Source organism: Carcharhinus amblyrhynchos, chromosome 16 (genome assembly GCF_965287045.1).
Source record: "Carcharhinus amblyrhynchos chromosome 16, sCarAmb.v2.hapA, whole genome shotgun sequence".
In the NCBI taxonomy this organism is placed as follows: Eukaryota; Metazoa; Chordata; class Chondrichthyes; order Carcharhiniformes; family Carcharhinidae; genus Carcharhinus; species Carcharhinus amblyrhynchos.
Window position 1 is genome coordinate 5,501,801 of NC_137339.1, and position 24,950 is coordinate 5,526,750.

General features: G+C 43.2%; 1 protein-coding gene across 2 annotated transcripts in view; it reads right to left on the bottom strand.

Annotated features, from left to right (window-relative positions):
* Positions 1-24,950, bottom strand: part of uqcc1 (ubiquinol-cytochrome c reductase complex assembly factor 1) — a 98,626-nt gene that overhangs the window by 68,712 nt on the left and 4,964 nt on the right. The window contains exons 2-4 of one of the 2 annotated variants that reach the window (XM_080204608.1): positions 14,368-14,502; positions 12,160-12,267; positions 7,911-7,983 (exon numbers count right to left, since the gene is read on the bottom strand). In XM_080204608.1, coding sequence (XP_080060734.1) covers positions 7,911-7,983; positions 12,160-12,267; positions 14,368-14,502 — 316 coding nt within the window. The remainder of the gene's footprint in view (positions 1-7,910; positions 7,984-12,159; positions 12,268-14,367; positions 14,503-24,950) is intronic. The other variant, XM_080204610.1, reaches the window with a different exon arrangement.

Genomic DNA, 24,950 nt, shown 5'->3' on the forward strand with positions numbered 1-24,950 from the left:
ACATAGAGGAGGAGAGAGTGGAGAGTGTAGTGTTAGTCACTGGCAAGAGAGTTTAACAGAGTTAGAATAAAGTTTTAAAAGCATAGAATTAGAAGGTATGCTGGGCACAGCTTGCAAGAAATTGCCATGCTCCAGTGCCATCTTGAATTCATATAGACTACAGCAATCCAAAGCAGTAGTTCATCACCACCTTCTCAAAGGCAATTAGGTATGGGCAATAAATGCTGGACTTGCCAATGATGCCTACACCCTACAAATAAATAAAAACATTGCCTGAAGCAAGCGAAAATTTTACAAAACATTTCAGAGAAAGGCACTGCTGAGTTTAATATGTGGAAATGTTGACATTTGATTGGGGTAAGCACAGTAAGAAGTCTCACAACACCAAGTTAAAGTCCAACAGGTTTAGTTGGCAGTAGCTGTCAGAGTCCCAAGCTCCTTCATCAGGTGAGTGAAGACCTGTGTTCACAAACAGAACATATACAGACACAAACTCGGCATATAAAGACACAAACTCACCTTACAAGTGAATGGTTGGAATGCGTGTCCAGAAAAAGTTCAGACAATGTGAATGGAGGGCCAAGCACAGGTTAAAAGGGGTGTGCATTATCTCCAGCCAGGATAGTTAGTGAGACTTGGCAACCCCAGGCAAGTCATGGGGGTTACAGATTGTGCGACATGAATCCAAGATTCCGGGTGAAGCTGTCCTCGTGTGTGCGGAACTTAATCATCAGTTTCTGCTGAGCAATTCTGCGTTGTTGCATGTCGTGAAGGCTGACTTGGAGAACTCTTACCCGAAGATCAGTGGCTGAATGCCCGTGACTGCTGAAGTGTTCCCCAACTGGAAGGGAACACTCCTGTCTGGTGACTGTCGAGCGGTGTTCATTCACCCATTGTCGTCGCTTCTGCATGGTCTCCGCAACATACCGTGCCTTGGGACATCCTTCCCTCCAGTGCATCACGTAGACAACGTTGGCCTTGTTGCAAGAGTACATAGACTTTGTGGTGGATGGTGTTCTCACGTGAAATGATGGCATCTGTGTCGAAGATCTAGCATGTCTTGCAGAGGTTGCTGTGGCAAGGTTGTGTGGTTTCTTGGTCACTATTCTCCTGAAAGCTGGGTAGTTTGCTGCGGGCAATGGTCTGTTTGAGGTTGTGCAGTTGTTCGAAGCAAGAAGTGGGGGGTGTGGGGATAGCCTTGGTAAAATGTTCATCTTCATCAATGACATGTTGAATGCACCAGAGAAGATGTTGTAACTTCTCCGCTCCCGAAGTTACACATGGCCAACACACCCGACCACAGTATCAAGCAATGGGACCCTGTGTGAGAACCTCTCCGGCTACGTCGAGGGCACTCAAACCCATTGTACAAAGAACCCCCAGCTTCTGTCGTGACACTACGGACTTTCTACAGAAACTCAGCACACATGGAGCCGTTGAACCAGGAGCACTCCTTGTCACAATCGATGTCTCGGCACTCTACACCAGCATGCCCCATGACAATGGCATTGCTGCAACTGCCTCAGTACTCAACGCGGCAACTGCCAATCTCCAGGTGCAACTCTACAACTCATCCGCTTCATCCTGGAACACAATGTCTTCAACTTCAACAACCAGTGCTTCATCCAGACATGGAACAGCCATGGGGACAAAATTCTCACCTCACTGTGCCAACATTTTATGCACAGGTTCGAACAAGACCTCTTCACCACACAGGACCTTCAACTGATGCTATACACTAGATACATTGATGACATTTTCTTCCTTTGGACTCATGGTGAACAATCACCGAAACAACTATATGACGACATCAATAAGTTCCATCTCACCATCAGACTCACCATGGACTACTTTCCAGATTCGGTTACATTCTTGGACACACGCATCTCCATCAAGCATGGTCATCTCAGCACTTCACTGTACCACAAGCCCACAGATAACCTCACAATGCTCCACTTCTCCAGCTTCCACCCTAAACACGTTAAAGAAGTCATCCCCTTCGGACAAGCTCTCCGTATACACAGGATCTGACCAGATGAGAAAGATTGCAATAGATACACAGACACTGAAAGACGCCCTCATAAGAACAGGATATGAGGCTCGACTCATCAATCGCAAGTTCCAACATGCCACAGCAAAAAACCACACCGGCCTCCTCAGAAGACAATCACAAGACCCGACAGACAGAGTACCCTTCGTCGTCCAGTACTTCCCCGGAGTGGAGAAGCTACAACATCTTCTTTGGGGCCTTCAATATGTGATCAATGAAGGCAACCATCTCGCCAAGGCTATTCCCACGGTTCCACTTCTTGCCTTCAAACAATTGTACAACCTCAAACAGACCAGTGTCCGCAGCAAACTACCCAGCCTTCAGGAGAACAGTGACCATGACACCACACAACTCTACCATAGCAACTCTGCCAAATGTGCCGGATCATCGACACAGATGCCATCATCACACGTGAGAACACCATCCACCAGGTACATGGTACATTCTCTAGCAACTTGGCCAACATCGTCTAACTGATACGCTGCAGAAAAGGATGTCCCGAGGCGTGGTACATTGGGGAGACAATGCCGATGCTATGACAACAGATGAATGAACACTGCTTGACAATCACCAGGTGGGAGCGTTCCTTTCCAGTCGGGGAACACTTCAGCAGTCAAGGGCATTCAGCCTCTGATCTTCGGGTAATCGTTCTCCAAGGCGGCCTTCACAACACACGACAATGCAGAATTGCTGAGCAGAAACTGATGGCCAAGTTCCGCACACATGAGGATGGCCTCAACAGGGATCTTGGGTTCATGTCGCACACTCTGTAACTTCCACCCCTGGGCATGCAAAATCTCTGTAACTGTCCTGGATGGAGACAGTACATACCTCTTTAACCTGTGCTTGGTCTTCTCTCCATTCACATTGTCTATATCTTTAAGGCTTGATCACCAGTAAAGACTCACATTCCAACCACTATTTTGTAAATTGAGTTTGTGGCTGTGTATGCCCTGAGAACACAGATCCTCTCTCACCTGATGAAGGACTCAGACTCCAAAAGTTGGTGCCAAATAAACCTGTTGGACTTTAACCTGATGTTGTGAGACTTCTTACTTTAATATTAAGCCACAGAGGTACCAGGTGCAGTCTCAAACTTGGAGTGACAATCAATAGCAATCGTATATCGTAAAGTCGCCTTGATATGGGCACTCTGCCAGGGTGGCAGCATGAGGGCCATGATTGGCTTGTAAACTCCTAGTCAAAGTTCCCATATCTGCATTCCATTCAGTCACTTGTGGGATAAACTGTTACGATGTTGGCCGAGGATACATTGTGCTTCTAGTGTGATGACCTCCTAAGCCAAACAGCGTTTTCATGGTCACTGCAAGATTCACAGGATTGGCAACTTGAGTGAAGGATTGGAAGGTTCCAACGTTCTTGGGCGAGTTAAAAAAGCAAATTTGGTGGTAGGGGGAGAATCTTAAACACTGCAAGGAGATTGGGATAATACATGGGGATCAACCTCAGATCATTAAAAAAAAAACGGACTGCACATTTGGGTCATAAAAATATAGTTTGCCATCAGTGAAAATATATTCTTACATAATGAAAATGGAGAAAGTAACAACAGGGCCTTAAACGTAATAAAACATCACCATTATATAAAAATAACACCGAATCACAAAGAGATATTAGATCAGATGAGCAAAAGCTTGATTCAGGGAGTGCTTTAAAGGAGGAACGTGAGGTAGAGAGGTGGACAGAAGGCATTCCAGAATGTGGAAATATTTACAATCGAACAGCCAACTGGACCACAACACTGCTGATGTTTTCTCAACTCTTCAATACTAAACATATTGTTTAGATTGCTCAGTAATAATTGCAAAGTAACTAGCATTTGGCTGAAGGGTTTTATTAAACTCTAACAAAATAAGTATTTCATTAAAAAAACGATACAAAGTCACTGGAATCGGAAAGTGACGGCAGCTCCAAAACTAACAACTCTTATGATTACCATCAGAGAATCTGAAAGATAATCTAGTAAGGTGCCAACTTCCATCCCAGGTCAGAGCTCACATGGCCTTCACTCAGGAAACTGGTAAGATGCCTATAATTGGCACCAATATCCTTAGGCTAGTGAAGAGAACAGGTCAGCATTCCAAATTTTAAACTTCATCCTGTGGAATGCTAGACAAAGCCATGTGAACTGGACCTGGAAGTCACAACTCTACATCCCACAATCCAACTACCTGGGGATACACACATGCGACTTGCAAAAAGAGGATCAGTCACTTAGGTCTGATACTAGGGGACAAGTAACTCCTGTGAAACCAGACCTTGCTAAGTAATGAAAGCCTTTGAGAACTGATGGGGTGAAAGAAGAGTCAATGACTTTTATCAGGTGTGAAGAGAGGAGCATAGACATTGAAGAAGGGAAAAATTGATGCAGAAAAATTCTACAGATCACCTTTATGCCATTTATAAAAGGTCAGATTTGCATGACTAATCACACCATGTGTACAAGGATTATAGAAGGAGAGCTATCGATATCGAAAGAGCTCAAAACACACACAACCCAAATTCTCTGGGGTCCCACCAAACACTTTCAACGTTACAAAGGAACTCCAAAAAAGGAAGAGAAAGTCTAAGTGACTTTTCCTAACCTTATTTTCATTGCCTGCTTGGCTGCTCCTCTGCTGGGAATCTATCTCACAAGAAACTTTCAGAACAGGAAAAGGTGATTAGGCCCAACAAACCAGTTCTCTTTCATGAGTCAAATGCACTGATCTGCCAGAGCAGCAAATAGCCCAATCCCTTTTTCATTCTTTCATGGGATGTGGGCATCACTATCAAAGCCAGGAATTGCCCATTTCAAATTGTCCTTGAATCGAAAGGCTTGCTGGGCCATTTCAGAGGGCATTTAAGAGTCAACCACATTGGAGTCACATATAAGCCAGACCGGACAAGGATGGCAGATTTTCTTCCTAAAAGGATGACCATGAACCAAATAGGTTCCACTTCAGGTACAAGCACATAAGAATTAGGAGCAGGAAAAGGCTATTCAGCCCCCAAGCCTGCTCCACCTTTCAGCACGGTCATGGCTGATCTCATCTTGACCGCAACTCAATTTCCTGCCCATTCTCCATAATCTTTCCAGACCCATTACTAATTAAAAACCTGTCTATCTCCTTAAATTTACTCAATGTCCTAGCATCCACTGCACTCTGAGATAGAGATTTCCAGACCCTTTGAGAGAAGTCGTTCTTCGCATCTCTGTTTTAAATCTATGGCCCCTTATCCTAAAGCTATGATCTTTCATTCTAGATTGTCCCCACAAGAAAAAAACATCCTCTCCACATATGTTTTGTCAACACTTTTTATCATCTTATACATACTAATTAGATCACCTCTCATTCTAAACTCTAGTGAGTATAGGCCTCAACTGTTCAATCTCTCTTCATAAAACAAATCTTTCATTTCTGGAATCATTCTAGTGAACTTCCTCTGAGCTACCTCTAATGCCACTACATTTTTCCTCAAATAAGGGGATCAAAACTGTACAGAGTACACCAGGTGTAGTTCCACCAATGCCTTGTGCAGTTGCAGCAACACTTCCTTACTTTTTTCTTTATTCCTTCAACTATAAATGCCAAAATTCCATTTGTCTTCCTTGCTATACCTACACACCAGTTATCTGAGACTCATGCATTACTTATCCAGATCCCTCTGCATTGAATCAACGCCTTCCTGGACCCTGCAATATTCAGGTGACGACCATCACATTGGACCAGCTCCCTCCTTCCTCAGTACTGGTGCCAATGTCCCATGATTCAAATCCATTTCTCCCTCCAACATTTGAGCCACGCATTTAACCCCTTAACCTTATTAACCCTTTGCCTATTAGCTTGCGGCTCAGGTAGTAATCCAGAGATTATATCTTTTGTGGTTCTGCTTTTTAATTTAGCACCTAGTTGCTCATATTCCTTCAGATAGAACAAGGATATTATTGGTACCTTTGTAGACCACAACATCTGGAATTTTACCCTCCCACTCCAAGATCCTCTGCAGCCCAGATAAGGTATCCCGAACCCTGGCACCAGATAGGCAACACAATCTACAGGACTCTTGGTCCTGATCACAGAGAAAAATGTCTAAGTCCCTAACTATCGCTGGTTACGTCTACATTTCTCTTCCCTTCTTCCGCTTGAATGGCTCCCTGTACACGGTGCTGTGGTCACTTTCCTCATCCTTTCTCTCTAGTCCCTGCTCTTGAACACACAGGGAGCATGAATCTTGCACAAGGATAAAGGCTGAGGCTCCTGAACCCTTCCTTCTGGATCCCTTTACTTGCCTCATTTCCAATCACACCCTCGTGTCCATGGCCACTGGCCAAATTGAAGGTAGTTAATCAAAGAGGTGTGACTGCCTCCTGAACACAGCATTCAGGTACCTCTCCCCCTCTCTGACATGTCACAGTGCCTGGAGCTTAGACTCCAGCTCATCAACTCTGAGCCAGAATTCCTTGAGTGAGCAACCAACATTTACTACAAATGTGTTAACTAGAAACCACAATGGGTCCACCAGCTCCCACATCATGCAGGAATAACACCTGGCCCTCCTTCTTTATTTGACTTAATTAGTCTTTAATTCAGTTTTTTCAAAATCCCTAAACCTCGCGCTGTACTTATCCGCTGTCCCAGTCCAGTGCACCCTTCGCAGGACCGGCTGTCTCCACTCCCGGAAGGCAAGTGAAGGCCCTGCATCTCGTCACGTACTTATCTGCTGCTCTAGCACAGTCTGTTCCTCACAGGTCTGGCTGTTGCCGCTCCGCTCCAAATACAAATTCCATATACAAATACAACTGGCTCCTCAGTCTCATTTTCTTCTTCAATAATCTTCCTGGATATCTCCTCTGATAGAGTTATATTTGAATGAAATTGAGCCTGAATTCTACCAATATTCCCTTTTTAATGAAGTCTCCTGATAGCTGAAACTTCAGCATAGTGGGGAATTTGTCTGCAGCATTTTGATTTGTGCTTTTCAGAATCTTGGAAGATTTTGATTCAATCATCGACTTTCCAGACCAAAAACTAAAATACATCAGATAATTCGGACGTGGTGATAATTAAATCGAACACAAATTCTTGAGCCCCATTTTTACCTCTGAATGAAGCTGCTAGATTTTACTAACAGCGCTGACCTGGCCAATATCTCTCTCTCTCAACCACCATCACTGAAACTTTTTAATGGAAGCTTGCTGTGCGCAGATTGGCTACTGTGATGCGTACATTGCAACATGCAAGCCAGATCAGTGCTTTGGGGTTTTCTGAGATTGTGAAAGGTGATATATAAAAGCAAGTTCGTTTGTTGTTATTTAACTAGACAAATCAGGCACTTTCCACAATTAGAACTCTTTGTCAGTGAAAACTTAGAAACAAAAGTCATCGGTTCAGGCACCTGTCCAGCTCATCTATCCACAGTAATGTCTTGGTGTATTTTCAAAAACCCTGAATCTCCTTTGTTGACAGGAACTGGCACCTCTCCTTCCCGAGACCCATTAAGGCCATCACTTAAATCTTCTCTCCCTTTCAGTAAACATTCTTTCTGCAATTCCCATTTTCTCTCCATGTCCCAAATTTGAAAATGATCAACGTCAAGTGAAGCTCAATCTAATTCAATTTACATCTCAAAAAGTAGAATCAGGTTACAAACTGTTCCGGCCCTGGGCTAGATTCTACATTCAACAGCAGATTGGCCTCTCACTGCTGTGCTAGGTAGGTTTTGGCCCAGAGTTAATTGTACCAAAATACAAAGGAGTAATCACCAATTTAAAAGAATGAGCAAAACCGTCAGAGAATAAATGCATGAAATGCGACTCCAATGTAACAAATTGCAGAGAAACCTTGGCTGTACATACGTTCAAACAAGTCATCATAGTTGATTCTTTCCACGCAGCAGGTGTACATGCGAAGGCCAGCAATCTTAATTTTCTGTAACAAAAACAGTGATATATATGTTAGGTAGGAACCTAAATGAGGGGAAATCAGCAACATGAATTACAACTTCTAGAAATCACTATCACTGAACTTGTACACCAGAAGATTATCACTCTTAGCCATGCAAACAGCTTATGTGACATTTGCTACCTTGAATTGTTCCCATTTTAACACAGGAGCATTATATACACATCAAAGTGCTATGTCTTCACTGAGCCACTCCCCAATAAAATGTAGTGTGGAAGACAAATCATAACTATGCTGCCAACTCAAATTGTTCCAGTTTTGGACATAGCTTTAACTTTTCGTACACTGAAGCATCCCTACAACAGCAGCAGCTATAAAAAGGAAGCATGCTGCAACCACAAACAAACAAAACATCCCCTTCAGAAACAACTAATATTAGACTCTGCCTGGATTATTTTCACTTCATCTGTCAAACCCATTGAACCATAAAAAGAACACAATCCTAGAAAACCCTTGGTTCAAATCTAGTCCAAAACAACAGTTGCTTACTCATTCTCCCTGACTTCTTCAGAACATCATGTTTCTCGTCATTATGGAGACTTGAAGAGTCGGATCACCTTCCTTCCTATAATGTTCACTGTAGGAACTGTCCCAGAAAGGCATCATGGCAAAAAACACAGTAGATAGGCTTAGATCACAATGGGATCAATCCTAAACAGCCTGCCTCTAGGAACCACACAAAGAGCTGGGAATGTAGGCTCCCCAGATTGTAGAACGCTTCCCTGAAGTCTGGAACTGCAGGTAGTTATAATCCAGGGAGTCAAGATAGTGAAGTCACTACACACTTTCATAAGTATTAATTCACAGAGATACACATTAGAAACATGTACCTCCTAACTCAGCAAACAGTGTTACAGGCTGTTTCTATTTATAGGAGCAAAGTAAATCTCCAGTTAATGCATACCACCTGCACATAATTAAATACAATTGCAATTAACACAGCCAGCAAGTCAATCTGAAGCCAATTCCATCCACAATTAGTAACCCCACCGATCTGGGATTCCATCCACAAACGTCATCAGCTATACTTTCCATGCCCTTTGGAAAGAATAAAACATTTGTTGAGAACCACAAGGGCTTCTTTCACCGGCATCCCACTCCTCGTTTTCACTCCAGGTCTCCAGCTTGTCCCATTCCATCCTGATAGGCTTTGGAGTCTGAAATTTAATAAAGTGGCTGGATAGAATCCAAGAATAGTTTGGGATGAAATGGGAGTGGGGGTCGTCGCCACCTTTATTCTCGAGAGGAGGCAAGCATTTAGTACGTGTCCATTCTGAACCCATTTCGCTAGGACACAAGTTCTTTGGGAAACCACAGGCAATAACCCACATTCTAACATTCTGTGGTGCACACATCTTTTTTTCTCAACTTGCACAGTGGTTAGCACTGCTACATCACAGCACCAGGGATCTGGGTTAGATTCCCAGCTTGGGTCATTGTGCAGAGTTTGCACATTCTCCCCATGTCTGCACGTGTTTTCCAGGTGCTTCGGTTTCCTCCCACAGTCTGAAAGACGTGCTGGTTAGGTGCAGTGACCTGAACAGGCACTGGAGTGTGGCAACTAGGGGAATTTAACAGTAACTTCATTGCATGTCAACATAAGCCTTACTTGTGATCAATAAATAAACTTTAAACTTTTTTTTCTCCCACAGTCCAAGAGATGCTGGTTAGATGCATTAGCCATGCTAAATTCTCCCTCAGTGCACCCCGAACAGGCACTGGAGTGTGGCAACTAGGGGGTTTTCACAGTAACTTCATTGCAGTGTTAATGTAAGCCTATTTGTGACACTAATAAATAAAATGTACTTTGTTCAAGGGACATCAAAACCAAATACAACATTTTATACTTTGATATTCAGCACTAGCATCAAATACTCCCAGAACACTGTCCATTTGTAGGAAAATGTTGTAAGAGATTAAAATAGATAGTAACTGTTTCAGACAACAGATCTTCAGTTCACCTAGCCCACCAATTCCAGTGTTCCTTTGGTACATTCCCAATACCCTGAATCACTTTTATTTATTCTTTCATGAGATGTGTTGCTGGCAAAGCCAGCATTTGTTGCCCATCCCTAATTGCCCTTGAACTGAATGGCTTGCTAGCCCATCTCAGAAACTGCTTAAGTTTCCACATTGCTGAGCCTCTGGACTCAGCAGATGCATGGCAGATTTCCTCCCCTGAACAACATTAGTGAACCAGATAGGATTCTAAAAAATAAGTTTCATGGTCATCATTACTGAAACTGGCTTTCAATCCCAGATTCTTTATTAACTAATTGAATTTAAATTCCTCCAGTTGCCATGTGGGATTCGAAGTCCTCAGAGCATTAACTTGGGTCTCCGGATTACTGCTCCAGTGACATTACCAAAATGCCTAAAATATTTGTATCACATCATCACTCTGCCAACAGGCTTTTGAATGGACCTACCTTGCATTAAGTTGCTGTTTCTTTGCACCCTAGCTATGACTTTTACACTACATTTTGCACTCTCTTGTTTCCTTCTCTATGAACCGTGTGCTTTGTCTGTATAGGGCGCAAGGATCAATACTTTTCACTGTATACTAATACATGGATTTCGTCCCAAACATTACAACCAAATCCCACCCCCAGGCTCCGGGTCCAAGCAGTAAAAACTCACTGGAAAATGGATTCTCTCAGGGACAACAATGCTGAGAAACAGAAACATCTGCCCTAAGAGAACCATCTCCGGTAGCATCATAACACCATAAGACATAGGAGCAGAATTAGGCCACTTGGCCCAGCGAATCTGCTCTGCCATTCAAACATGGCTGATATTTTTCTCATCCCCATTCTTCTGCCTTATCCCCGTATCTCTGATCTCCTTATTAATCAAGAACCTACCTATCTCTGTCTTAAAGACACTCAATGACCTTGCCTCCACAACATTCTGCAGCAAAGAGTTCCACAGATTCACCACTCTCTGGCTGAAGAAATTCCTCCTCATCTCTGTTTTAAAGGATTGTCTCTTTACCCTGAGGTTTGCCCTTTAGTTCTAGTTTCCTACTAGTGGAAACATCCTCTCCATGTACATGCTATCCAAGCCTTGCAATATCCTGTAAGTTTCAATAAGATACCCCCTCACCCTTCTAAACTCCAACGAGTACAGACCCAGAGTCCTCAACTGTTCCTCATACGACAAGCTCTTCATTCCAGGGATCATTCTTGTGGACCTCCTCTGAACCTTTTCCAAGGCCAGCACATCCTTCCTTAGATATGGGGCCCAAACCTGCTCACAATACTCAATGGTGTCTGACCAGAGCCTTATACAATCTCAGAAGTACATCCTTGCTCTTGTATTCACAAGCATTCACATCACATCAGATTCGGATTGTTAAGCTCAACATCAAACTATAAACACTGCCCCAGCCCTAAGAATGGAAAACACCACAGAACAAGTTTAGGCTAACTGACCAGTCAACCTGGGTTCAATGGGTAGCACTCTCGCCTGAGTCAGAAGGTTGTTGGTTCAAGTCACAATCCAGGAAATTTAGCCTCAAAGACGAAGCATGCACTCCCATTGCCAGTACTGAAGGAGTGCTGCACTATCAAAGATGCCATCTTTCAGATGAAATGTTAAATGGAGATCCTGTCTACTCCCACAGGAAGACATAAATGCTCCTGTGACACTATTTTGAATAGCAGGGGAATTCTCCCCATTGTTTTGGTCAATATTAATCCCTCAATTAAAACCTAAAAACAGAGTATCTGGCTCATTGTATTTACACTGATTGTTGCATGCCCTACGTTACAATAGTGACTACACTTGATTGTAAAGACACTCTGGGATATCTTGAGGTCATAAAAGGCACTATATAAATGAACAATCTGTCTTTTTTTATTTTAAACTCAAAGGCTATCTGAAGTGAGAGAGAGAAAAATGGCATACTGTTATAGCAAGATTTTTCCCACTTGCATTGGTGTTAAGGAGGTTTTTTTTGGGTGAGAAGGGATTGGAAGAGTGAAGTTGGTAAGAAGCAGCTATGAAATGGGCTTTATTCTATAGCTAACCTGAAAAGACCTGGGAATCCTGACAAACATGGCCAAGCTGTTCCATTTTCCCAGCAGAAACATTGCCATTACAACTTTCCACTCTCACTTTCATTAGTACAAACCAAAATACCCATTTGCTGTACTTCAGAGGCCCTGTGAATCCCATGGCTTCTATTAGTTTGGTAAAGGGACCCAGTTCTTTCTCAACAGGCTGAGCTGTATCTTTCACATTAGAAGCCTGTTAATAAAAACAAGAACAAAATGTCAGTCGTAAAACAACCGAGAATCAATGATATTACAACGACTACAATCAAATTCTACAGTTTACAGCAGAGGCAACTTGAAATCACGTGAACCTTTAACGTAGAGCATTAGCCCAAAAAGAACATCAAGACAAATAAGCAAATAAAAAGATAGGCGACCAAAAGCTTGGTCAAAGTAGTAGGTTTTAGGAAATGTAGAAAAAGGAGAGATTTTGGGAGGAAATTCCTGAGCTTAGATAGGGGCTGGGCAAATGAAAGCAAGGCCGCTAATGATGCATAATGAAAATTGGGAGTGTGTAAGAGGGTGGGATTGGGGGAAATGAAGATCTAAGAAGTCTGTGGGAGGTTACAGAGATGAGAAGAAACACGGTCATGGAGGGACTTGAAAACAAGGTAGCAAATTTTAAAATGAAGGTATTGTCGGGCTGGGGGCAATGTTGGTAAGTGGTAAGCTAGCAGATTGGGGGTGATGGGTGAACATGACATTGGTGCAAATTCCCTGGGAAGATCAATGAAGTGGATTACAGAACAGGGAAATAGTACCAGAACTGCATACGTTCATAGAATCTTTACAGTGCTGGACGCCACCATTTGGCCCAAGTCTGCACTAAATCTGTAACAAGGCATCCTATCCAGGACTTAACCCCATATATTTACCCACTAATCCTGCATGATGGCACAGTGGTTAGCACTGCTGCCACATAGCTCCAAGATCCTGGGTTCAATTTCCAGCTTGGGTCATATCTGTGTGGAGTTTGCATGTTCTCCCCATGTTTGTGTGGATTTCCTCCGGGTGCTGCAGTTTCCTCCCACAGTCCAAAGATGAGTGGGTTAGGTGCATTGGTCATGTTAAATTCCCCGTGTGTCCCAGGATGTATGGGTTAGAGGGATTAGCGGGGTAAATACGTGGTGTTGCTGGGATGGGGCCTAGGTGGGATAACATGTTGTTAGTACAGACTTGATGGGCCAAATGGCCTCCTTCTGCATGGTAGGGTTTCTACGATTTCTATAATGTAATCCCCCTAAACTACACATTTTGGGACACTAATGGGCATTTAACATGCTTAATCCCCCTAATCTACATGTCTTTGGACTGTGGAAGGAAACCAGAGCACCCAGAGGAGAACGTACAAACTCCATAAAGTCACCCAAGGCCGGAATCGAACCCGGGTCCCTGGCACTATGAGGCAGCAGTGCTACCCACTGTGTCACTATGCTGCCCAGATTCCAGTGTGGAGCTAATAATGCTGCAGGTATAATGAGCAGAATGGCCATCTTCTGTGCTGAAATTTCAGAGATGCCATCAAGCTCCAATTAAAATATTAGTCCTGCATTTGGAAAGCTCCTGTCTCGAATATGACCATGGCTTTGTTAACCTTGCTAAATTCTTTCAGGTGGTGGAAACTTTAATTGCACAGGTATTCAACAGTAAGATTCCAAACAGCCTAAAGTAGGCATGGAGTAGATGCCAGTTCTAACCAACAATCTGCCACAACTGAAGCTCAACCATGTAGACAGACGTACAGCAAATTAAGCCACAAGTTGTTTTTCTTAAACCTAACTTCAGTCCCTTGGCCTGTTTGGTTACGGATTAAGGATTTTGATGATTCAGGCTAATTTGTGAAGTATTCAAACCATTTTCTGCTTGGTTAGCCATGAAACATTCTCAGGACAGTACAATGCTGATTTCTCTTTAGATCAGTCACTATGGTGGAGGCATTCAATCATTTTCCCCCTTTCAAACAGACAGAGATTTCTATTAACAGTTAGCACAAAACCAGAGTGAAAACAGATAGATTGGTAACATGAGTTCCAAACAAAAGAGCTACACTGGGCTCAAAACATCAACTCTATTTCTTTCTCTGCGGATGCTGCCAGATCTGCTGAGCTTTTCCAGCACTTTGGCTTTTATTTCAGATTTCCAGCATCCACATTAGCACAATGAATAGTTTCAGTGTGAACATGATTGCCCCAGGTGAGGGAAGGGTGATGGAGATAGCAGATATAAGGAGACTGCATCAGATGCTGTGTGTGGTTTTGTACGTAGAGGAGATTTGTCCATTTCTGGGACCCACCTTTGGTGTGACATGAACTGCTCGACATGGGGGTACCGGTCTGAGTGAAGTATGCAGCAGCCCGGTGCATGAGGTAAGTCTATAAGCTCTGGAAACATGGGCTCCGATCACTGCACTTCGCCACACAGAACGGATCTGAAAAGGAAAAAAGACATTTCAGATCCAGTTTGTATACAAGTACGAAAAATTCAAACCTTCTGCTTTGCAAATCCATGGAAACAAAAAGACAATGGGATCTTTTGCTAGTCACCTGCCGTGTCTTTAGCCATGGTCATAACGCAGGAATATTGAAAATTGGTTTAACAGGGAAAGTAGTGTGCTTAAGAAGCAGTCTTTTCCAGAATTGGGCCAAGCGAAGATCATCCCCATGCTGTGAAGTGAGTTTATCTTTGAGAACATGAATAGGAGATGGAAAATATCTCCCCAGTGAGTCTGCTCCACCAATCTCACTATCATGGTTGATCATCTGTCTCATCTTCATTTTCCCTCCACATCTTTTGATTTCTCCGATCAAGATTCTCACTATCTCTGTCTTAAATATATTCAGTAAGAAGTCTCTCAACACCAGGTTAAAGTCCAACAGGTTTATTTGGTAGCAAAAGCCACGAGCTTCCGGAGCACTTGCTGCTCCTTCGTCAGGTGAGTGGGAGTTCTATTCGCAAAGTAGGAATATTGTGAATAGAACTCCCAGTGACACAGACACCCCCTGAATGAATAAAAAAGTCAATGCGGTGTTATAGATGTGGTTCTGAAGTGTTCAATACAAAGCTTCAAAAACAGCTGTCCAACAAAATTGCACTCCTTTGTGCCAATTTGCATTAAATGCTTTAAGCTGTATGTGGCTAATGCATTTCTAGTTATGAAGCCATATGTCTCAAGCTTTCTACTTTGAAGAACAGAAAGTGTTTACAAAAGCACCAAAAAAGGGTTTAAGTTTAGTGAACTAAAACTGTTTGTTTCATTGCTATGGCAACACAAAAGCAGCCATTCTAAAGCAAGCCAAATTGAAGAAAACACTCATACAAACATTGCACCACCAATGGCAACAAGGAAATGCCACTTTAAACCAATCCCATCATATTCTAATTGGAAACAATGGAAAAGGGGAATCAGACAAACCTTCATTCCCAACTGCAATCCAGTATATTAAAAGGTGGAGAAAAATTCACCCTCTCTGCTAATTCGTATTTCCTGCAGGTGAACCAACACTCGATCCAGGAATAAAGCGAATGGGAAGGCAAGGCCATATCCAGGGAATTTTAAAAGGTATGGATGTGAAGCCTCGCAACCTAATTATGTTCCGTAATTATAGGCTAAAGATAAGATGTTAAACATAAATAGCACCAAACTTCCCACCAGCCAGATTATTGCCAACATGGATTGTGCGAATGATTTGCAATGCTCTGCCTGGAAAGGTGCAGGAAGTAGGTTCAACAATAAATCTGAAAGAGAAATTGGATGAATATTTGAAGAGAAAACATTTGCAGAGATATTGGCGGGGGGGGGGTGGGGGGGGGGGGGGGTGCAGATTAATTGGCTGGCTCTGTCACAGGCACAATGGCTCAAACAGCCACCTTGTACACTGTATAATTTGACCTGAAATCTATGCCTTCTTGTTCTGGAACCATCAGCCACCAGAAAGCTGTCTATTTCTACCTGCCATCCAGATCATATCAATTCCACTAACAGCTTACAGTTGTCTAACATTACAACAGTGACTGCACTTCAGAAATAGTTCAGGTCAGTAAAGCACTTTGGACTGCCCTTAAGCTGTGAGAGGTGCTATATAAATGCAAGTTTTGTTTGTCTTGAGATTGTTAGAAGACTAAAGTTGATGACTGATAGCCTAGAAATTATACTTAATGATAAACTCTGTCACGTTTGTATCTGACAATGATCCATTCAATCTGATGATAAAATCCAACAATATAGCAGAGATTGCAAGAGAGGAAATCGGTTGGGGGGGGGGGGGGGGAGGAGGGGAGCGGGGAGCATCTGTACAATCCAATTAGTTCTGGCTACACTGGGCTTTTTGAAGCATTACATTTGTATTGTTGTGATTGGTCTCTTAATTCTGCATTCACCGCAGCAATAATCCCTCTAATTATTATCCACTGAAAAAGAGGCAACGTCGTAAATACAGCCTGAGCCATTTGCTCATTGTGCAAAGCTTGATGCTGAAATAAGGAGCAAAGCCATCAGAACATCACTCACTGTATATCTCACAAACTCACGAATTGACCCTGAAAGGTGCCCAGACAACCTCCAATTCCCGAGTCGATTATCAGCCTGTTATACCATGTTATGAACACTGCTGCTGTGATCTGTAGGTTCTGATCCAAAAGCAGGAATGCTACCGCTGTGCTTCAGGACTTCCATGTCAACGCCTTGATCAGGGTAGACCTGCCCACTTTGAATTTAACTGAAAGCTTAGCAGTTAACTATTCACTGCTGAATCCTTCGTGGCAATGCCTCTACCTACCAACCAATCAGCACTCTCTCCTCATGCAGTATAAATAGCTGCTCACTTATAATTGGTATCTTTGCATATCTGTCCTGGTGAGTGCAAGCTGAAAAGCTTTGACAGAATATCTCTTTTTCAACAATACTCAAGTTCTGTACCACTTAGTGGCTATTTTGTATCCACTGATTTCCCCAGACTACTTATCAACTATGGCCAAGAGGGTAGCAAAGCCATTCCCAGTGTTCTGCCAATGCTGAGCTCAGCCAACTACCAGGAGTACATTAGGGAGCGTCCCTCTTCCCTGCGAAACATCAGATCTTCTCCCTAACCAGCTCTGATGTCGACTGTGTCAATAGTCTGTGTTCTCAACCCTGCGTTCTATCACTAGGTTACTGGAATCCTTTGCTGATGCCATAACTGCCTGCCTACAACATGCATGATATTGAAAGCAGGTCTCACAGTGCTGTCCAAACTCACTGTGAAACACCACCTTCTCCATTCTCTCTCCATCCAGCTGTATCAACCAGAGTCAAACTGGACCCAAGACTAAACGTACTCAATTACTATAAAGCCAGTGGCCTTTCGTAGCAATAATAGTAGCCCCTTCATTAAAAAAAATATAATTTTACAACTTAACTATTTTCACAAGAAAAGTGGCAGAATTCTGGAAATATTATCCCACCGGCTTCAGTAAAAAACACACTGGATGTCAAAATGGAAATGTTATCCGTTCAGTTGCCACAAATCTTGGTTCCCTGCATATCTTTAGAATTCCCAAAAATCAAGATCTGATCACACAGTAACTTCAGTGCTTCCAACCAGTATCATTTCTAGTTCTGCTGCTAAATGTCATTGGCAAGGCTGTTATTTTACTGGGACCAGTATCTGCACATATTTAAAAACAACAGAGAATAGGAAGGATACGCAAAACCACAGTTTAATGGAGCATTCCAGCAACATCTCAAAATCACTCCAACGTCACTCCCTACTCTCCTATTGCTCATTCCAACCAGCTCAACATATCTCTGCCATGAGTTCTGAACTCTCTGTGCACAGCAAATTTGCATTCCCCTCTCGAAGTAAGGGAAACCTGGCTCCACTCACCTGATGAAGGAGCAGTGCTCCAAAAGCTTGTAATTCCAAATAAACCTGTTGGACTTTAACCTGGTACTGTGGGACTTAAGTAAGGGAGAGACGTTGAGATCCAACTTAACAGTTGCCATGCAACAAAAACTGATGATGAGCTTGAACCAAGTGCAGTTTTAAAATTAAAAACCTCCAGCAAATGTTGCAGAGCAATGCCAGCAAATAAAAAACTGGCTGGGAACAACATGTGATTTGCATATGTTATAGCACCTCATCACATCAGTCGAACATCTGTAAGCATTTTGAACCCACTTTTTGGATGAGATGTTGAACAGAGGCTCTGACTACCCCCTCAGTCAAATGCAAAAGATCCCATGGTGTTCTGTAAAAAAGAGCAAGGAGATTTCCTGGAGTCCGGGCCAAGATTTACCCCTCAACCAAAATCTGGTCATCACCAATTTGCTATTTGTGGGATCTTGCTGTGCACAAACTGTTTGCTACGTCTCACTGCTTCAAAATTCATTCACTGGCAGACGTTGTGAAAGGGTGCTAACGCACATGCAAGCGTTTTTGGTGTACAAATAACCATTTTTAGATTGCACTGGTTTATGCAGGCAAACCCAACAGCAAGATATCCTTGCCACCTGCTTCTGCGACCTTCAGTTGGAGGACTTACTGTTGGTCTAAACACCAGAACTCCCTTTTTCCAGGAATATTTTAGCACCCATCTGAAGCAAGCAGACAGGATGGGATTCAAAATGTCAGTACCTCCAAAGCACATGACCCTCCCTATATATTGTGGAGTGTCAGCGTCAATTGCATGCGTGGGGTCGAAGCTGAAATGCAGAACTCTCTTGACTCATGGGTGGAAGTAATGCCAAAGGGGCCCAGCTGCCCAAATTGCTGAGTGTGAGACGAACATCAGTGGAGACAGAATTCACCAGCAAAGGAATGTTACCTCTGGTGCTACGTGTCAACTTAAGTACCTCAAGATAAGTTACTCCTCCCTGGTCCCCCTAGTTCCTAGCCATTATTTATTTTTGACTAGGACACTCAATGGCTGACAGTGAGTGCCACATCTGTTCAGACTGAAATCTTTCTCAAAAGCTCAAAGAGGCAAATATACAAAAAACAGCACACATCGTGTGTGTGTGAGAGACATTTGGGAAGTATTTCTGGCTGTCTTTCCCCTGCATGCCCCCACCTTAAGCATGAGCTCCCTTAAACCTGGCAAAAGAACCAGAGGCAAAATCAAGAGAAACGCTTTTACACAGCAAGTTGTGATCCGGAATGTGATGCCCGAGAGGGTGTTAGAAGCAGATTCAGTAGGAACTTTCCAAAGGGAATTGATGGGGAAAATTCTGCAGGGTTATGGAGAAAGAGCAGGGAAGTGGGATTAATTAGCTAGCTCTTTCAAAGAGCCAGAACTAGCAGAATGGCCAAGTAGCCTCTTTATGACCATGCTGAACAAGGGTTTGAAGCGTGGTTAGAGATCAGCTTGTTCAAGAAAGCCGAGTGCTTAATAACCAATCGGCATAGTTAACTCCCAACATCTATTTTACCGCTGATTCACCAAAATTACACTTTTGGCTCAGATTGTTGAATTTTGAAGGCAAGCTACATAAATGTAGCTTTCTTCCACTGAGTACAGAAGATTGGGGGCATTGGATCAAGCTGCTTAAAATATTAAATGGATGATGCAGCTAGGAAAAAACAATTTCCTCTGGTGGAGGAAATCAGGAACAAGGCATAATCTTCAAATTAGAGCCAGGCTAATTAGGAGAAAAATTACTAAGCGCTCACTGATACAAAAGGTAGTAGAAATTTGGAATCGTCCCTGAAGGTTTGTGATACTAGGGAGAGGGGTAAGTTTGAGTGCTGAAGATCCAAATTGCTAGATTTCTCTTGGATTAGGTTATCAAGGGATACAGAGCTAAGGCAGGTAGACAGAGTTGAGGTATAGACCACTCGCATGCTAACAATGGCAGGGAAGGCTCAAGGGGAGGAATAACCTCTTCCTAATTCTACGTTGAACAGTACTGCTCAGTCAAATGCTTTGAAGAGCTAGTTCCATCAGCTGCCACCTTCTCAACAGCCCAAGTCAATATGCTGGTTTTATTCAGAAAAAAATTCAACCTTTGATATTGTAAGGAGCGAAAGAAAATCACAGGCTTGGTTTTGAGAATACACCACACGCTTGTGTAGAGTGCTATCAATTACATGCCTGTAAACACCAATAAGTGCCCTACATAGTTTTAAATGCCCATTCCAGATACAATCTGAGGCAAAATATTCAACGTAAATGCATTGCTGGCTGTTTTACTCATTCAGAATTAAAGAATGAAAACGTCAGTTACGGTGCGTTTTTGACAAAATGCAGCGTTAACACTGCCTGCACCTAAATGATACACTACACAGAGGCCTGTAAATGACTGATACTTCAAGGACAACATTTTTAATTTGATTTATTATTGTCAAATGTATTAGTATACAGTGAAAAGCATTGTTTCTTCTACGCTATACAAAGCATACTATTCATAGAGAAGGAAAGGAGAAGGTGCAGAATTAGCGTTACAGTCTTAGCTAGGGTTTGGAGAAAAATCAACTTAATGCAAGGTAGGTCCACTCAAAAATCTTATGGCAGATGAGAAGCTGTTCTTGAGTCGGCTAGAATGCAATCTCAGTTTTTTGTATCTTTTTCCTGATGGAATAAGGTGGAAGAGAGAATGTCCAGGGTGCCTGGGGTCCTTGATTATGCTAGCTGCTTTTCCAAGGCAGTGGGAATTGTAGCCAGAATCAGTGGATGGGAGGCTGGTTTGTGTGATGGATTGGGCATTGTCTACTACCCTTTGTACTTTCTTGTGGTCTTGAACAGAGCAGGAGCCACACCAGCACGTTGTGATCCGGAATGTGATGCTCGAGAGGGTGTTGGAAGCAGATTCAGTAGGAACTTTCCAAAGGGAATTGACGGGGAAAATTCTGCAGGGCTATGGAGAAACAGCAGGGAAGTGGGATTAATTAGCTAGCTTTTTCAAAGAGCCAGAACTAGCAGAATGGCCAAGTAGCCTCTTTATGACCATGCTGAACAAGAGTTTGTATCTGGTTCTGATACAACCAGAAAGCACGTTTTCCAAGGTGCATCTGTAAATGTTGGTGAGTCGTAGCAGACATGTCAAATTTCCTTAGCCTCCTGAGAAAGTATCAGCTGCCCTTTTTGTTTTGCATTGTGTCTGTACTGGAAAAATAGTCACTGCAGCTATTGGAAAGTTTTCAGAATGGAGAGTTCTTTACCCAGCATTCAGGGCAGCAGAGAAAGTGCTCTAAGCCTGGGTCAGAGCAGCACCGTGATTGAATTCCAGAGATGCAACAGTTTCTCTGCCGCTGTGCAGGCTGGGTAAAAAGTCCCCCATTCCAAATGATCTGTTCCTTTCACAAAAAGCTGTTGCTGTAGTGTGCTGACTGGTACACACTGACATCACAGGAATTAGCCGGGCACAGAAGAAGCAAGCAGCAAGAGGGACGTATCAGCTTTGCAACAAACCGTGTCTCCTATGTTTAGATTTGTAAAAGGGCTTAGTGCCTTCAAGGTTTATGTAGTTTGTAACTCGAGTGTCCATAGTTACCAAGTGTCTCTTGTATACTTTCTCATGCAAGTTGTTTAGATTGTTCAATTCTAAATACCTCTTCTTTGGGAGTGTCCATTTACAGAGGGGTCACATTAACGCACCTCCCGCAGCCTTTAGTGATGGCTCATACCCAGTACGGCTGGTTAGGACTTCAATCCTGTGAAGGAGCTGATGTCATGGCTTAAGCAGTACTGTGGCAGCTGGCTCTCTTTCTCCTGAATGGAGGACTGAGGCCTGGTTGGCTGGGTGCCATTAACGCAGCTGTGTGTCTTTGTGCTTTGTGCGTCTGCCTGTGACGGATCATTTGTTTTTTGGTGAAACATGAATCATAAATCAAGAAATTCAGTAATTTATTTTAGATAGATGCAATGACGTTTACCGAATGTGATACGATAACCAATGGGGAAGCAGAAAATAACTAGCTTTAAAAAAAATCAGAAAATTACTTGTTTGGATACAGAAGGCAAAAAAACAGAAGTTAAAAAACAAGTAGCTAATGAGTAACCAGACACAAACATTTAACACATTTTCCAAAATAATGGGGACGATACTCAAATCTCAGTTTCCATCTGCCAGCACTAAATGACTTGATCAGTTATAGAGAGACTGGAGAAGGTTCTTTTCGAGCAGAGGTGCCTAAGGGGAAAAGTTGTAGGTGTTCAAAATCATGAGGGGTATTTTCAGAATAAATAAGAAGAAACTGTTTGCACTGGTAGGATAGTCTGCACTGACAGATGTGAGATACCTGACCTATCTGACACATGGCCCATAGCCCTGAATGTTATGACGTGTTCATTCAAGTATTTTTGCTAAACTGGATCAGAGGTTATGGGGATAAAGCAGGGTGAGGCTGTTGAATTGGATGATCAGCCATGATTGTTAAGAAATATTGAGGCAGGTTTGAAGGGCTGAGTAGCCTCCTCCTGCTCCTATCTTCTATGTTTTTAAAGGATGTGAAGCAACCAGCCTCCACCACCCTCCGAGACAGTGCATTTCAGACCATCATCACCCTCTTAGGTAAAAAGCTTTTCCGTCACATTCCCCCCTGAACCTCCTGCCCCTCACTTTGAACTTGTGTCTCCCTTGTGACTGATCCTTCAACTAAGGGGTACAACTGCTCCCTATCCACTCTGTCCATGTCCTCTGTCCTCATATTTTTCAGGGTTAAATTCCATCTCCGCTTATTTCCCCATTTGATCATCTTGTCTGTATTGTCCTATAGCCCAAGACACTCCACCTCACCCTGCCTTTGTGTCATCCGCAAACTTACTAATCTTATACCCCCCTGAGAGTCACCTATGTTGATTATATAAATGCTGAATAATCAGGACCCAACACAGATCCCTGGAGTACGCCACTAGACACTGGCTTCCAGTCACTAAAGCAGCGTTCTGTCATCAGCCCGTCTACATAAGAACATAAGAAACAGAGCAGTAGACCATCTAGCCGTTCGAGCCTGCCCCGCCTTTCAATAAGATCATGGCTGATCTGAAGTGGATCAGTTCCATTTTCCCGCTTTCTCCCCATAACCCTTAATTCCCCCGTCTATCAGAAACCTATCTACCCGTGACTTAAACATATTCAGCAAGGTGGCCTCCAACACTTCAATGGCCAGAGAATTCCAGAGATTCACCACCCTTTGAGTGAAGAAGCTCCTCCTCAACTCCGATCTAAACTGCATCCCCCCCCCCTTATCTTGCAGCTGTGCCCTCTAGTCCTGCTATCCTTTCTAAGTGGGAAGGATCTCTCTACCTCTACCCTATCCATCCCCTTCATTATCTTATACGTCTCTACAAGATCCCCCCTCAGCCTTCTAAACTCCAACGATTACAGACCCAGTCTATTCAGTCTCTCTTCATAGGCTAACTCCCTCATCTCCGGTATCAGCCTAGTGAACCTCCTCTGCACTCCCTCCAAGGCCAATATATCTTTCCGCAAGTGCGGCAACCAAAACTGCACACAGTACTCCAGCTGCGGCTCCACCAGTACCCTGTACAGTTGCAGCAAGACCTCCCTACTTTTATATTCTATCTCCCTCGCTATAAAGGCCAACATCCCATTTGCCTTCTTGATCACCTGCTGCACCTGCAGACTGGGTTTTTGCGATTCATGCACAAGGACCCCCAGGTCCCTCTGCGCCGTAGCATGCTGCAGCTTTTTGCCTTTTAAATAATAAACCCTCCTACTATTATTTCTACCAAAGCGGATAACCTCACAGTTGCTAACATTGTACTCCATCTGCCAGGTCCTCGCCCACTCGCTCAGCGTATCCAGATCTCTCTGCAGACTTTCCACACCCTCCATGCAATTTGCTTTTCCACTCATCTTCGTGTCATCAGCAAACTTCATTACCCTACACTCAGACCCCTCCTCCAGATTATCTGTATATAAATGGTAAACAGTTGCAGCCCCAGCACCGATCCGTGCAGCACTCCACTCGTCACCAACTGCCAACCAGAATAGCACCCATTGATTCCAACTCTCTGCTTCCTATTAGACAGCCAATCCTCTATCCACGCTAACACTTTATCCCCAACTCCATGCACCCTAAACTTCTGCAGCAACCTTTTGTGAGGCACCTTATCAAACGCCTTTTGGAAATGTAAAAACACCACATCCACTAGTTCCCCTCTGTCTACCGCACTAGTCACACCCTCATAGAAATCCAATAAATTTGTCAAACATGACTTCCCCTTAACGAGTCCGTGCTGCATCTGCTCAATCAAACCATTCTTTTCTAGGTGCCTCGCTATTTCTTCTTTGATGACAGATTCTAGCATTTTTCCAACTACAGACGTTAAACTAACCGGCCTATAATTCTCTGCCTTTTGTCTGCTACCTTTTTTAAACAGTGGCGTAACATTAGCCGTTTTCTTATCCGGCACTTCGCCAGAGTCCAGCGAATTTTGATAAGTAATTACTAAGGCATCCGCTATCACCTCTGCCATTTCTTTCAGAACCCTGGGACGCATTCCATCTGGTCCTGGGGACTTGTCTACCTTCAGTCCTGTTAGTCTACCAAGCACTACCTCTCTAGTGACAGTAATCGCACTAAGGCCCTCATCCCCTACCATCCTACTATCTTTAATATCCAGCAAACTATTTGTGTCCTCCTCCGTGAAGACCGAGGCAAAAAACTTATTTAAAGCCTTAGCCATTTTCTCATCACCCACCGCTAAATCCCCCCCTTTCATCCTCCAAGGATCCAACATTCACTCTAGCCAGTCTCTTCTTTATATATTTGTAAAAACTTTTACTGTCATTTTTATATTTAGAGCTAGTTTAGCTTCATACTCTATCTTTCCTTTCTTTATCACCTTAACTGTTTATGTCTCCTACAACTAAACCAATTTTGAATCCACTTCATCAAATTACCCTGTATCTCATGTAAATTTACCTTCTTTACA